This window comes from Topomyia yanbarensis, chromosome 2 (genome assembly GCF_030247195.1).
Source record: "Topomyia yanbarensis strain Yona2022 chromosome 2, ASM3024719v1, whole genome shotgun sequence".
Taxonomy (NCBI): domain Eukaryota; kingdom Metazoa; phylum Arthropoda; class Insecta; order Diptera; family Culicidae; genus Topomyia; species Topomyia yanbarensis.
The window spans coordinates 245,404,203-245,420,270 of NC_080671.1; the positions used below are offsets into that span (position 1 = coordinate 245,404,203).

General features: G+C 38.9%; 1 protein-coding gene across 1 annotated transcript in view; it reads left to right on the top strand.

Moving 5' to 3' along the window:
• The window catches only part of LOC131683024 (uncharacterized), a 203,969-nt gene that overhangs the window by 84 nt on the left and 187,817 nt on the right, over positions 1–16,068 (top strand). The window contains exon 1 of the mRNA XM_058964855.1: positions 1–309. This exon is cut by the window's left edge and continues 84 nt beyond it. Coding sequence (XP_058820838.1) covers positions 307–309 — 3 coding nt within the window. The 5' untranslated portion in view covers positions 1–306. The remainder of the gene's footprint in view (positions 310–16,068) is intronic.

The following is a 16,068-nucleotide window of genomic DNA, read 5'->3' on the forward strand; positions in this document are numbered from 1 at the left end:
TAGCAGTGTTAGAAGCTGCTGAATTTTTACATACCAATCCTTAATACACATCTCCTGCAAAGTTTTCAATAGTTCGTTTGGGCAGAAAAGGTAGCCGAAAGCAGTCCAAATTAATAAGATTTATCAGTTTTCAAAAATAATTGAAGAAAACGAAGATATATCAAAATATAATTTTTCACTGATAACTGAAAATGTCTCTGGCAGCACTGCTCCAGTGAAATCCAATCAGAGCAATTGCAATAACTTCAGTTATAGGGATCTTTCTTGTAACTATTAGCGCTTAAATAAACGGTGATTGTCACAATTATGGTAATTTTTATGTTACTACGTTTTAATTGCCGCAAGGTTCTACTGTATCGATTTTGTTGGCTATTTTCGGCAAATTTGAGACTAAGAGAAACGAAAGCAATGAAATTGAAAGACGGATAGGTATTCTAGAGCGAATCAGTTATAAACTTAGAACGGAAAACTAGAACTAGGCAGGCTCATATGGGCATGATCGAAAGGAAATGTGAAGAATTCTTTGCCTTATGCAGAGTAGGAGTTGGGCGTTGCACCCAAGTCTACCGCATGGTCTATGGTAGAACATAACTCATCATCATGTTTTACCGCCGACGCCGGTGGTTAGAAAGGTAAGTGAGAACAACTTGAATGAAGCGATTTGGCGTAGCCACATTCGGCGCTGACAACATTTTATTTTTTGTAAATAAATACTATCCTATTGTTACTAAATAAAACATTGTCAATGCCTAATGTGGCTACGCCACATCGCTTTTTGTCATGCTGTCCGACTTCGCTGCCGCTCAGTCGGACTTAAACTAGGAATAGCCCCTATGTTTGAGTATACCGGGCAAACGAGTGGATTACAGGTTTGATTGCACCCTTCGATAGTAAGATCAAAATCACCTCGTCCGTGGGTTTCTCAGCGGCTTTGCGCCGCTTCTAATCCTTGGACTCGACAATGCGGCAAAACCGCATCACACTACCTTCACCCTTAACGTCACTTTCTCATGAGCAATGTCATTGTTAGAAAGGTAAGTGAGAACAACTTATTTTTCCAGTTTAAACTACTTTAAAGCTTTCCCCCCGAATTTTTTTCGTTGCTTGTTATAAAATAGGCCATTTAGAACCATTTCCAAAAGAAATTAACCCTCTTTTCGAAAAAGCCGCGATTCGGAACAATTACCACAATTATTAGTTTTACTTTTTTGTGAAGAAATCTTGTCCAACCCCAAAGTTATACTGCCCATGAACGCATATTTGTCCCGTTTTCTATGGGATTTCCTATCTTTATGGGACTGATTTGCAAGCATGGGCAGTATAGCTATTTGAAAATGTTGTTGTTCATAAATAACAGGATAAACAGAGAGTTAATAAAATCAATAAAATGAATGGAATGAATAAAATAAACAAAATGAAGAATTTTTATCACAATAAAAATGTTTTCTGTCTATACTTTTTATCATTTTTCCATTTTGTTTGTTTTTAAGCAGTTAACTTATTAAAATGAAAAAATCAGCGATATTGAAAAGTAATAGAATTAATAGAAGAAATTATATTGTGTCTAATTAATGCTCTAGATGAAATGAATAAAGTGAATGACTGAACAAAATTAGTCAGATTATTAAAATGAATAAAAGTGTGAACCGGAAAAATATCAGAAAAAAATATTAGAAAAAGTGAATAAAATAAATTAAATGAATAATTCGAATAAGATACATAAGATAATAAATTGATCGGAATGCATACAAAGAATTAAATGAATACAATAGATAAAATTAGGTCACATAAACAAAATAAATAAAAACAATGCTAAATGAAAAAACGTGTTTAATCCACCTAACAGTGTGATGAGACATTTCTTATAACTCTTATCACTCTCTTCGAATATTATATCGTTTGAGAACATTTAGAACTTGATGCTTCGCGATGTTTTTGATTACACATACTACATGGGATAGTGGCAGGACTCAGAGAATCGCTCTAATCAGCATAGGACAACATCAGTGCTAGAAATCTCAAACAATGGGAAAGCGAAAAAATGGCCCATAAAATAGACATACCAACGAATTATTGTTAATGCTCTGTTAATAAAATATCTAAATTGTGGTGGGAAAACTGAATTTTCCTAAAGGTGTTATATATTGTACTGAGCCAAAAAAACGATTTTTTTTGTTGAATCGATTTGAAGTTTATACTTTACTCAAATTTCCAACGCGACTGAGAACTAAGAAATCAACGCTTTTTCTTGAAAAGGGCGATACTAGCAGTGCTACCATTCTAAAATAATCAACAGTGAATATTTCCAGACTTGGTTTTATTTCCTATTTAATAACTATTGTGTTTTTTACAACCTAGATTGCATGATTCAGTGATCGAAACCCAAAACTTCTTAAAGTATTAGAAATTATTAAATTAAAATTTGTTTTTGCTATTGAAAATGACAAAATGATAGTATCGCCCCTTTGGCGATTGTTTACTTTTTCGGTCTCACCTATCAGCATTGAAGTATCGCGGGCGAAACTTTAAATAAACAAACAAAAATACAGTTTCGCCCGTTGTATTTTTTGCTGTAGTTTAAGAAAGCAATGTCGTAGAATCAAAGTTTTTAGGTTAATTTGTTGCGTTTCAAAGCCCTCATTCGTATGTATGAAAAAAGCCCTATGTTTACATTTGTAAGTATCGCCCTTTTCACAAAAAAGCGTTGAAATGATATCGCAGCTCCTGATATCACGCTATCTCTGAAGTGCATGCGTGCAAAGTTCAAAATTTTACTTCGACATCGACTTTTTTCTAAAGGTGACTTCCCAGTAGTATCCTTGATTTGAATTATTATCGCTAATCCTATTGCCAAAGAACAAATAAAAACCTCACGAAAACGAACCGTTTGGGAAAATCATCATCATTACTGGAATTTTCACTTTCACGAAACTTTTCGATAACCTCCGTCACTTGCGTTGATGCATTGGGTGCACAGTACTCTGAAAATCTAGCGAAATCGTTTTAGGGCACCAGCAGGTCTGTAAAGAATACTAAAAATTAATTTCTATTCCATAATTTTCAGGTCAGCAATTCGAGAGATCGTGCTCACCACAAGCCATGAAAAATAGACTACGTTGTGAAGCGATGGTCACTATTTATTAAAAAATCACGGTTAAATAAAAATAAAACTATTAAAAAATTTCAAATAGTTTATAATTTTCACAAACTTATTAGGAAAAATTGTTTAATAAGCTTTCGTAATATTGTGTAGGAAAAAAGCAGAAAATTTCAGTATTTTCTCTATCTGCAACATATAAACCCTTAAGTATACCAATTAATTGGTATACGAATTGGAATAGGTTCGCCAAATTTTGGAAGAAGTCTATAAAATAACCCCTTGAAAACTACCCAGAAATTGTTGTAGTTCGATGCAATAAAAAAAATCTCCAAAAATGAAATGTACCTATTAATGTGAAACACAGCGAATAATACATACAATAAAGACCCATTTTTATCAGTCTCATGGTGTATTTTAGGCTGACAAAATGGGGACATTGACCAAATCGGGCATTTTTTTCTTTATAATAAACTGAAGCTGTTAAAATATTCTTCTCGTCCCTTGATGTAGTCTGATAACTATTTCTGATTATGATGAACTTTTTATTTTCGCATATTTCGCATATCTTCATGATAAGGAAAACATGCTCAAGAAAGGATTTACTCGAATTCAGTCTTGTCAAACATATGTTCATATTTGGCTGATAAAATCGGGGTTTCAATGTGTTATAATAGATATTCAGCATTCGAAGAAGTTTCTTGTGAACGAGTGTAGAACGACTTTGTTTCTACTTACTTGAAGTTAGCGGCGTAGCCAGAAATTCGGTTTGGTGGGGGTTTGGTGAAAATCGATCATACTGTCCAAACGGCATAATTCCGAAACCGTAATTTTTGAAGCTTTAAAATCATGCAGAATTAATTTTTCAGAAAATAGTAACAGAGTTCGTGTCTTTAGCGAATTTGTTGAGACTTTATTATAGTCATGAATACTAACCTGAGAAAATTTACCATACATACTTCTTGGACGATATACCGTCAAAATTATTTTATCAAATGATGCGCTGTTTAACGTTTGTAAAACTCATCGAAGATACTAAACCTCTGAAATTGGCGGTTTCAAAATGATGCTATCTTGACCTTAAATTACTGTTTTTAAACATTTGACCTATACATATAATTGGTCATACAACAAAAATCAAATGCTCATCAAAATCGATCAGAACCTGCCAGAGTCGAATGGAAATCGTCATTTTTCATAAATTTCTCTCTACATTCGGAAAGTGTTATCCTCGTTATTAATCTTATTACGTTTTCGTCTCAACTCGACGCATTCCCAAAATAAAAACCTGTTTTAATCCACCTAGTGGTGCAATTGTGCTTGTCTTATTTGTCCAGACTACGATGGTTATGTTCAATAAAATGGTGGAAATGAATATTACATGTTCAGTACGATTTGCACATACATACAATGGATCGACAGCCACGATCTTGAGATACTATGTGATATTGAAACATCGCTTGAAACCAGCGGCGGTTCATGGAGAAAGATCCGGGAGGTCCAGGTCCTGCCGAAAATTTTCAACTTTTTAAGAAATTTTAAACTAGTTTTAATTTTAAAGTAGCAACCGCTGACTGCATACTCCCTCCGGGCCGGTATAATTGATGATTTTTGGAGTGATTGCATAACCTTTCTATATGAGAAAGGCAGAAATGTACCAAAGTCGAAAGAAGTCAATTTTTGTCAAACATCTCAATGTTTCATGCATTTTAAAGTCATTTGGCATCAAAAATACAAATTTGATTTTGAAATTTTTTCATTTCAGTTTATATGGGAATTTGCTGTGTGATTGCACTCTTCAACTCGTAACTCCGGAACCGGAAGTCCAATCAATAAAAAATTCAATAGCAGCCGATGGGAAGGTTGTACCATTCAATTTTGTGCAAATCGGTTCAGCCAGCTCTGAGAAACAGAGGTCACATTTTTTTCCACATACACACATACACACATACACACACAGACATTTTCCGATCTCGACGAACTCAGTCGATTGGCATATGACACACGGCCCTCCGGGTCGGGATTAGATTGACGAATTTTAAAGTGAATGAGAAAGGCAAAAACATTTTTAGCAAATGTTGAAAGTTATGCATTTTTTTGGTGAGCAGTTCTATGTTTCATAGACATTAAATCAATTTTAACTTCGCTTCCTATTAAATAAAGATCCTTATTACAGCACATTTCTACAAAAACGAGCTCAATTTGAAAATAAATCTGAGGATTATGATTGATTACAGAACTCTGGAATTTTCTATTGGAATGTTTTCAGGCAGGAATTTGATATTGATGCTATTGGACAACTGTGAAATCAAGACCAATAGATCAGTTATATGTCAGGACCCCATTCCGACAATTTATCAACAGTCCTCATGATGTTTACAACAACAAATTATCAATCTACGGATCAGATAATTGTTATTGTAATATTGAATTAAATCAGTCTGCATCAATAAATTTTCAACTTCAATCCAATAATTTTTTTTGGGTGTGGCGGGGTGGGGGGGGGGGGTGGTGTGCGGTTTTATGGTGTTAAACCCCAAAACCTTCTCTTGACTACGCCGTTGCTTGGAGTTATTTATTTCGCTTTTCATTTTCCGATATGTTTCAGATCGATCCGATGGTTATAAGTTAGAAAAATTACAGTCAGAAGGTGAATGAACATTTTTGTACTGATAAGTTATCAAGTTCCTTCCAGACAACTTGGAAGTGTTCGGTGATTATTTCTAGCGGTTGTAGATAGAAAAATGAAATACATAATTCGTTTTATCGAAATAATGTTTGGATTATTTCAATGGATTATTACTATATTGAACAATAAATAGGCGACAAAGAGTAATCAACAAACAACAAGCCATAACTTTTATAGTTTTCAAAATAGATATTTGAAATCTTCAGTAAAGTTATTCGCAAAAGTAAGAGCTACAAATTTGCTTTCGATATAATCACTTCCAAGAAAATTTGTGAAAATATCTCACTCATAGGGGGATTAATCAGCAAAAGCACAATACCAAAAGAAAGGGCATATTGCCTCCATTAAATTCTCCTAAGATACTATTGACCTAAAATAAGCCGTTTTGGCGTTAATAATAGATTACATGTTTTTGGTCATATTTCTGGCAATGGGAAATGATAAAAATCTTTCTTCCGCATTTAATGTTAAATATCTCTTTTGATAATAGTCCGATTTCAACAATCTATAGCTTGTTCGAAAGGTACTTGTTAAAGCTATCTAAAAACATATAAATTGTTAATCTCTCATGTCAATTCCGGCAGATAATTTAAAAAAACTGCAAAAAACGCCATTTTTACGCATTCAAACATTCATATCTTGGAAACTAAACATCAGAATCAAAAACAAACTAATAGCGTTCATACTGTTTTTTAGTTCTTTCATTTAAAATTGGTTTGGATAAGATCGGTTCAGCCATTGCTGAGAAACACGAATGAGAATTTGTCCGTTACATACACACACACACACACACACACACACACACACACACACACACACACAAACACACACACACAGACATTGTCCAAAATCGTCGAGCTGAGTCGATTGGTATATAAGACTCGGCCCTCCGGGCCTCGGAAAAAATCTTGAAAGTTTGAGCGAATTCTATACATTTCTTTTATAAGAAATGTAAAAATCTTTGCAATGAAATGATCATATATCTATTATTAGTCAAATATTTAAAATGCAAAAAATAAACCAAACGAATATAATACATTAAAGGAATGAGCTGGAAAAAATGAGAATATATAATAATATTGTTTAGGATTACCGTACAGAATGAGTAAAGTGATCCAGAAAATCCGATGAGAGTGTAGGGTTTACTCTGTAACCCCACTCGCGCACGCTAGCCGTGTATCACTTTCGTCTTCTATTCGTTTTCGTCACCCACACTAGGATAGTGATCAGCTTCTGCGATACGTCAGACCGCAAGGAGCTGACAGTTGAATTGAACCGTTGGAGAGTGCACATCGCTGCAAATAAAATTGAAGTTCCACCACTTTTTTCCGTCGCGAGTGGAAGGTTTGATACCGCGAATTTCTACCGGTCACAACATAGCTGGTGCCGTGACCAGGATCCAGCTGTACACGATCACGCCAACATTTTGCGCCCACTGCGTACCATCATCATCGCTGATTTCATCCAGCACGCCATTGCAGTTCAGGAAAGCTGATAGCGGCTAATTTCGCCATTGCTGACGCTGCACGTTCCTGAACAATTGAGCGCCGCCATCGGGAATTTGGACTGGAGAAGCCGCTTTAATTATAATACAAGGCCTGATATTTTCAGGCAGAAGGTTAGTTTCTGTCCAACGTGAATTTAATTCCTTACTGGTGCGCTCTAGATTCGCCTTTTCTTTTCCATATTCGTGGTTTCTCGGACATTCTGCTCAACGCGGACGATTCGACCGACTGCTTACCGCAGTCTTACAGATTTATTACTGGACCCACGTTCCGGTATTCATCGTACGGCTATTGTTTGATAGAAACGCTCCAGCATTGATCATCAGGCCACCCCGCGCCATTTTATACTCCGTCGGCGGCCATTGCTGCCTAGACTAGTTCGCAACCTTTGGAGGACAGTTGCCTAATTTCATCGAGTGTGCTTCGGATTTCTGGCGATTTTCTGCTGCTGCTGCTGCCAATAGCCATTCAAGATGGCCGAAGAACAACAGATCAACCTACTAGTCTCGCGGAGAACAACGATGCTGGAAGCTCTGGGTCGGGCAGAGGCATTTCTTCGAGACTTCAACGCTCAACGCGATGGACAGCAGGTGCCATTGAGGCTGGAATACCTCAACCGCATGTGGACGTCACTTGAAGAGGTACAGGCTCAACTGGAGGACGGTGATGTGGAAGGTAGGGCAGAGCATGCTGCTATACGTGCGGACTTTGAGCCACGTCTATTCTCAATAAAAGCTGCATTCATTTCCTATTCGCCTCCTCTTTCTGTTAACGCTGGCAACCCTCAACCCTTGCATGCTACTTCCACTCTCTCTGGCATCAAACTGCCGACAATTTCGCTTCCTGAGTTCGATGGAGATTATAAGCAATGGCTAACTTTCCACGACACGTTTTTGGCTTTAATCCACAACAACGCTGATGTTCCACCTATTCAAAAATTTCACTACTTAAGGGCAGCCGTCAAGGGGGAGGCTGCTCAACTGATCGAATCCATCGCTATTTGTTCTGCTAAATACTCTCTGGTTTGGCAAGCTCTCGAAGGACGGTACTCCAACGAATATCTGCTAAAAAAGCGACACCTGCAAGCACTCTTCGACATCCCACGCATGAAGAAGGAGTCTGCAGCAACACTTCACGGATTGGTGGACGAATTCGAACGTCATACGAAGATTCTTCATCATTTGGGTGAGCCGACGGACGCCTGGAGCACGATCCTAGAACACTTATTATGCACGCGACTGCACGATGATTCACTGAAGGCCTGGGAGGACCACGCATCCGTAACTGAGAACCCAAATTTCGCATGTTTGATCGATTTCCTTCAGAAGAGGACAAGAGTACTGGAATCGATCTCGGTCAACCATCATCAATCTACTAGCACGACAAACACAAACGATGGTGCGTCTGCTAGTCATTTCCGGAGACAATCACAGTTTCGTCTCTCGTCATGCGCATCAACCGCTAACTATTCTTCCAGATGTCCCATATGTAGTCAACAGCATTCGTTGGCGAGATGCGGCAAGTTCAACAGCATGTCAGTGAACGACCGACAACAGCTTGTGAACACGAAACGATTGTGTCACAACTGCCTACGGGGGGATCACATAGTCCGCCAATGCCCATGTGACCTGAATTGCAAGAAGTGCAATCAGCGTCACCACACTTTATTACACACGAGCCAATCCGCCGGTCCTAAGAAGGTCAGCAACGACGCTGTTTCTCGTTCAACGTCTTTCGTCGATTCTGCTGACAGGGCTGCGTCGTCGTCGTTCACTCGTCGACTGGATTCACATCATACTTCATTACTCACGGTCACGAGTACTCTGAAGTTGGCACCGATCATTTACTCACCCGTCTCGATGTAAAGCTGACTTCGGAAGAGATGGAAGAACGACGATCGAAAATGTTCGAGCGAATCTACGACCTTGTCCGCAAAAATCTGGTGAAAGCTCACAACGCTTCCCAACATCGCTATAATTTACGCCACAGAAAATTTTCCAAATCATTTGTAGACGGCCAGTTGGTGTATCGGAAAAATATGAAACCTTCAAGTGCGGCCCATAACTACAATGCCAAGTACGGCCAACAATTTCACCCGTATCAAGGCAAAAATCGGGTCGTCCTCCTATGAGCTGGAGGATTTCATGGGCAAAAGTTTAGGGGTTTGGCCAGCTGTGCATTTGAAACCCGGTTAGCTAGGTCTCCGTACGGAAGCAGCACGATTTACACGAAAAAAAAGGATCATCGACAACACTTTATTATCATTTCGCACAACCAAAACAATAAAATAAACACTAAAAAAACACACACACACATCTACACAGCTGCAGCGTTAGCCAACTCTCCGTCCTCCTGTATCCCCCACCGATCTCAAAGAAAACAAAAAAAACATAATCAGCAACCAAAAATACTTAGCAACATCACGAATCATCCTATTTTCCATCACTACATAAACAATCAACATTAGTCAGCTAATGGCGTTTTCGTTTTTTTCTTGGTGCTACACCGGTGTAGTGCAAAGAAAGAGATAGACTGATTGCACCCAAGTTTGAATGAGTGTAGCACCGACTACACCGGTGTAATACATTGTCAAAAACGAATATGCCATAAGTATGAGTAGCTGTGACAGATCGGATAATAGACAACCTGACGACAGGGTTGTGCTGGGTTACGACGGGGTTACATTTGCCCGCCGCTAGTTTTAAGTCGACTTTACACTCTAAGCGTGAATGGGTTAATTCTGCGTAACTTCATCTAGTTTTCTCCCGCGTGTCGAGAGAGTAAAAGAAGTTCGAAATGAGTTAACCATTTCACAAAAGTAATAGTCTTTCCGACTCTTGAAAAAGAGTCCGGTAAAGTACAAATTTAAATTTAGGGGCCCCTAGCATAATTAAAAGTTAGTATCTAGTGTTATGTATGGCATGAATGTGAGTGTAAATGTAGAGGAATGAAAGGCTAGTAAATTGAGTGATGAGTGAGTGTGTGCGGTATGTAAGCGGTAGTGTTAGACTAGGTGTTAGATGTTTCGTCCAAGGATAGCCCTTGTGACGGTAATGGTAGCAGAAAGAAATGTCAAATTCCGTCTGATTTCTTTCTGGTAATTTTCTGTATTCGATCAATAATTCAACTCAGCAAATGCAGCAACGGCTTTTATTCTGACGCATTATAGGCAATTTCAACAGTGAAACTTTCACAGTTGCTTTGGGATTGATGGATGGATTGAATCGTACCTGATTGTGACAGCTAAATCGGTGAGTGTGCGAGACTAAAAACGGGCAGGCTCACTTCCTCAGAGTCACGAAATTCCTCTGGCCTTTGGAAAAATCATTCCACGAAATTAAAACTGGCACTCGGGAAGAAGTAGTCTCGTTTGAAGTCCGCACTCATTTGAAAAAAAAAAAACCATTTGGGTTTTTTTTTACCCGAGTCGGGGAAAATTGTGACCTGTGATTTCTTAGGTCACAATATCGTCGCTTTGGTCACTGAGCCCAGCTTGTATATATTTGTAAATATTGTTATTTTTTTGTCGTATAAATAGATAACAGTGTACGGTCCATCTCGTGTATTTGACGACACCTGTTCTTTGTTTATACTTTGAAATTATTGTTCGTAAATGTCTAAGTAGAATTTTAACGTCAAACCATTACTACTCCGTTCTTGCATGTTTGAGTCGCGTTTAAGTTCTGCTTAATAGCCCAGGTTGGTGTCAAATGTAGGTTTCGTTATTTGTTTGTTCAGAGATTTATTTACTTATTTATTTATTTATATATTTATGTGCTTATTTATTTATTTATTTATATTTGTTATTTATTTTGCTTGTTTATTTATTATTCATTTTGTTATTATTTTCGTTATAATTGTTCATTATAAAAAAAATCAAGGAAACAAGTACCGCACGTTTAGCATATCAATACATTGTACTAAAATTTGAGCATATTTCGTGACACCAACCAAAACGATAAAATGTTTGTAAACGTCAACCATCATCATTCTGTCATCTCATCATCACCGTCATCTTATGCGGGGTGGGATGCGAGGAGGCGCGGTGGGTATATTTTGGAAAACGGACAGGGCAAGGATAAAATCTACCGCGAAAAAGTAATGCGGTCTCTAATAGTTAACCGGCCCGGAGGAGTGAAGACTAGCAGCAGCGAGCCACTAGATACTTGACCGCGCGTTTCTCTCGTAAGAAAAGTTTTGTGATATAAGCTGATCCGTAGGATCTTGTTTTCGCCGTTCAGAACCACCACACGAACGTTAAGGTTCTGTCCGGCCAGTCGAGTGGGATAAGTGTGGTTACCGGTTTCTGTGTAGTGTACTAGTACGACGCGAGTGCAAGAACGGTCAGTGATTGGCAAGTCATTTACGCCATTGTAGAGGCCAGTACCCAAGTACCGGAGGGTAGGCTCTACTAGACCGAAAACGGTGTAAATCCCACTCGACTTAGTGTTAGACACTCGTGTTTAAAAAGTTCGCATTGTACCACTCCCCGGGCCCCGTAGTGAAACGCTGGCCTCCGCTACGAATAGGCCGAGTTGCTGCTTCATCTGGAGTCCCCCGTCGCCATCGTTCGTCTGTTCCTGCACCACCATCGAAGCCCATCCCGCATCCAGCCTGAAGAAAGTCGACCAACGATCATCAAGGCCGCAACGGTATCGCCAGGAGAAGGTTTTGGTGAATAAAAGTGCGCAAGTAAAAAATCAAAAAAATATTTTCTGTTTCTTTTTCAAAAGATTAATTAATATTAAATTACAAGTGTAAGGTCTCTACATACAAGTTGTGTCGTCCATTTTGTTTATAGTGTAGTCCTTTTTGGTACTTGTTTCCGCCGAAAATTATTTACGATTCGCTCAGTGACCATAGTGTGGGAAGAAAGTTCCGCCCAGTGTGAATTTCTCCAGGAGACAATAGTGAAACGACCCTAATAGCTGGTGAGTACAGTGTGGCCCCACCACCACAAGTAAACGTTACAAACCGATACGTAACAAGGAGGCTAATTTACATATTAATTTGAATAAATCAAACTTTTGCTGCTACGAACTGCCTTATCTGGGCTATATCTTATCCCAAGACGAACTTCGGCCTAATCCAGATCGAGTTAGAGCGATTCTTGGATGTGAGGCCCCTAGTTCCGTGAGATCTCTTAGACGATTCCTCGGTATGGTTAATTACTACCGCAGGTTCATCGACAAGTTTAGCGAACTCACCACACCTCTCACCGACTTGTTGCAAAACAAGCCGAAGAGAGTGCGGTGGACTGAGGCAGCAGAAGAAGCTTTCCATGCCATCAAGGAGAGATTGATCTCAGCTCCTGTGATGGCTAACCCAGATTTTAGCCTCCCGTTTTGTGTTCAAACCGACGCCAGTGATATTGCTCTTGCAGGTGTGCTCACGCAAGTTCAAGGTGGGAAAGAGCGAGTGATTGCGTACCACTCGGAAAAGCTCAAAGGCGCCGAACTAAACTATCACGCAGCAGAGAAGGAGGGGTTAGGTGCCCTTCGCTGCATAGAGAAATTTCGTTGCTATATTGAGGGTACCAGATGCACTCTCGTGACAGACTCTTCGGCATTAACTTTCATTATGAAAGCCAAATGGAAGTCGTCTTCACGTTTGAGCCGCTGGAGTATTACTCTCCAACAGTACGACATGGAAGTCAGACACAGGAAAGGGAAGGAGATTATTGTACCCGATGCTCTGTCACGGTCGATTGAAGTACTTAAGGTGGAGGTAGAAGATAGATGGTACAGGAATTTGTATGAGGCAGTAGAAACAGATCCCGAGAAATACATCGACTTCCGGATCGACGGCGGGAAATTGTACAAATTTGTGTCCACCCGGTCCGACGTTTTGGACTACCGGTTCGAATGGAAAGAGTGTGTTCCAGAATCAGCTCGTTTCCGAATAGTAGAGCAAGAACACGATGCTAACTTATGCGGAATAAAATTTGGACAAAATTCAAAAGGCAATTTTTTTTGTAGAAAACCATTTATTAAAAGTTCTCTCTGTATGAAAACATTTGTCAGCTTATTAACTTAATATAGAAAAAAAATGAGCCCATTCGAGAAGCTTTATGATAGTTTACAGGAACTTTTTGCAAAGGAGTCAAAAAAATTGTTGTTGGCATATTCTTAATTTCTTGCTTAATTTTGATTATCACGTTTGTTTGTTTTAGGTCGAAAATTATTGGCATATACTCTCTGCTTCAAATTATTCCAGAAATCCTCATTTTGGCGAAATTTTGGTACATTTGGAGGTTTATCAGCCTTTGGTACAAAAAGTATGTCGTAATCCTCCAATACGCCAAAACTTTTTTTTGGCATAATAGCTAGGTGCCAGATTGGGCGTTCGCTGCCATTTCGTTCACATGGTATCTCCTAGCGGGTCGAAATTAACACTGGATGTTTAAAATAAGTGTGCCTAGAGTATGACGTTTAGTATGATACCTTGCAACCGGTTGCATTTTTGTTTTAATGTTTGAAGCGTTGTCCAAATTTCATTCCGCATACGTTAACTTGCACATAGGTTTCGAGAAATGTGTCGAAAAGCTTAAAAGAAGGTACTATTGGCCGCGTATGAGTGCTGACCTGAAAATGCACATCAGTAACTGCGTACCGTGCAAGGAAAATAAACATTCCACAAAATCAACAACCCCAGAAATAAGTAAGCAAAGGGTGACAACGAGACCGTTCCAGATTGTATGCATGGACTACATACAGTAACTTCCCCGAAGCAAGCAGGGCAATGCACATTTATTGGTCGTTATGGACATATTTTCTAAATATTGCATGCTTGTTCCGGTGAAGAAGATTTCGTTTGTTAGTCTATGCTGCATTCTGGAAGACAGGTGGTTGCGAAAGCTTTCCGTACCTCAGTTCGTCATTACGGACAATGCAACAACGTTTCTGTCCAAAGAATTTCAGAATTTGTTGCGGAAATATGAAATTCAACACTGGGCGAACGCGCGACGTCGGAGTCACGCCAACCCAGGAGAACGCTTGAACAGGACGATCAACGCGATGATACGCACTTACGTCCGTCAAGACCAACGACTGTGGGATACTAAAATCTCTGAGATGGAATACATTCTCAACAACACTGTACATGCTTCGACCAAATTTACCCCCCATCGCATTATTTTCGGACATGAAATGGTAACACGAGGGTCGGATCATCGGTTAGAGGAGGATAGAGTACTATCTGAGGAAGAGAGGATGGAAAGATTGAGAGGAGTGAGCAGAAAGAGTTTCGAGTTGGTGAGAGAAAACCTTCGTAAATGCCACGAAAGTACAAAACGGCAATACGATTTGCGCCACAAGCGATACTCACCAACCTTCGACATTGGTCAGAGGGTCTTCAAGCGAACCTTTGGTCAATCGTCAGCAAGCAAAGTCTTCAACGCCAAGTTGGGTCCACAGTATGTTCCGTGTATTATAATAGCGAAAAAAGGCTCCAGTTCCAATGAGGTCTCGGACCTAAAAGGAAAACGGTTGGGAGTATTTTCAGCAGCTGACATGAAAGCATAATCAAGTGATGCGAAATGCACGCAAAGGAGAGAGGGAGGAACTCTAGTTCCTGAGAAATGAGAATGCGATCTGGAGGAGGCAATTTTCCGAAAACATATTCATCTGGAAAATCAGCCCAAATTCACTCACGATGTCTCAGATCAGGGAAGGATCTAGTTTTCGACAAAAAGGGTGGATTTAGCCAATTACCCAAATCGTTGCAACGAAACAAAGGCCGGAAATCAAAGAATTTGTTGTGAATTTTAGATGTTTTATTTTGTAGAAAAAGGAAAGAGATCGCGAAAACGGAAAATTTAGAGTTGTAGAAAGGAATATTTTGAAATATAAAATAGATTGAAAATGCAATGCATGCACTAAATAACTTGTATGCAATATTGCAAATAGGCATCTAATGTTGTGATACAGGTTACGGGTGATGATCATGATATAGAAATGTGTGATCAGCAGAACTGCGACAACGACCTTGGAACCTACGAACAGAACAATAATAAGCGAACGAACAGAAGGTTTCCACATATCCAATTGGTTATGTTGAAACAAAATACCGAATAGCAAATATCATGCAGAACTAACAAATAATAACAATAAGTTTAATACTTACCTGTGCCGGATTGCATAAATATCCTCATATTTTTAGCTTAGATGGACTTCTACCTAGAATAACCAGAATAATAAGTGCGCACTTATCCTGATTTTAGCTAAAACCCCATCAAGCCACATCACCACGTTTTACAATAGCAGAATAGTTTGACAAGTCTTGACAGCTCGGTTTAGCGAAATGATCACATACACAGATGAAAATGATAACGTTATCACAAAATGCGCATGTAGAGTTGGTTAGAGCAGTGCAACTCCGACATAGCGAAATGTTTCACTCCGCGGAGAAATATTTTAAACCGTGCCTTGGCGCGACTTTGTAAATAATTTGTATAGAAATAATTCCGGAATATAATTATTAAGTTCTTAAAAAAAAATTAAAAAAAATTATAAAAATATGTTTAAAACAAAAAAAAATGCATGATTTTTTTTCGAATTTTTAGATTTTGTAAAAAGACTTGTATATATATTTTAATTCGTTTCTCGTCAGTTTTGGTTGTGTATATCAGTGTTTTGGGTTCGCTGGAGACCGGAATCGTAAGATGTTGATGGTCAGTAACAGGTTTCGACCTTGAAACAGTGAGGAGATGGATTACCAACAATGATAACTTATGACCCCGACCCAAGGTAACACTGAAAAGTAAAATGCGATTCTTT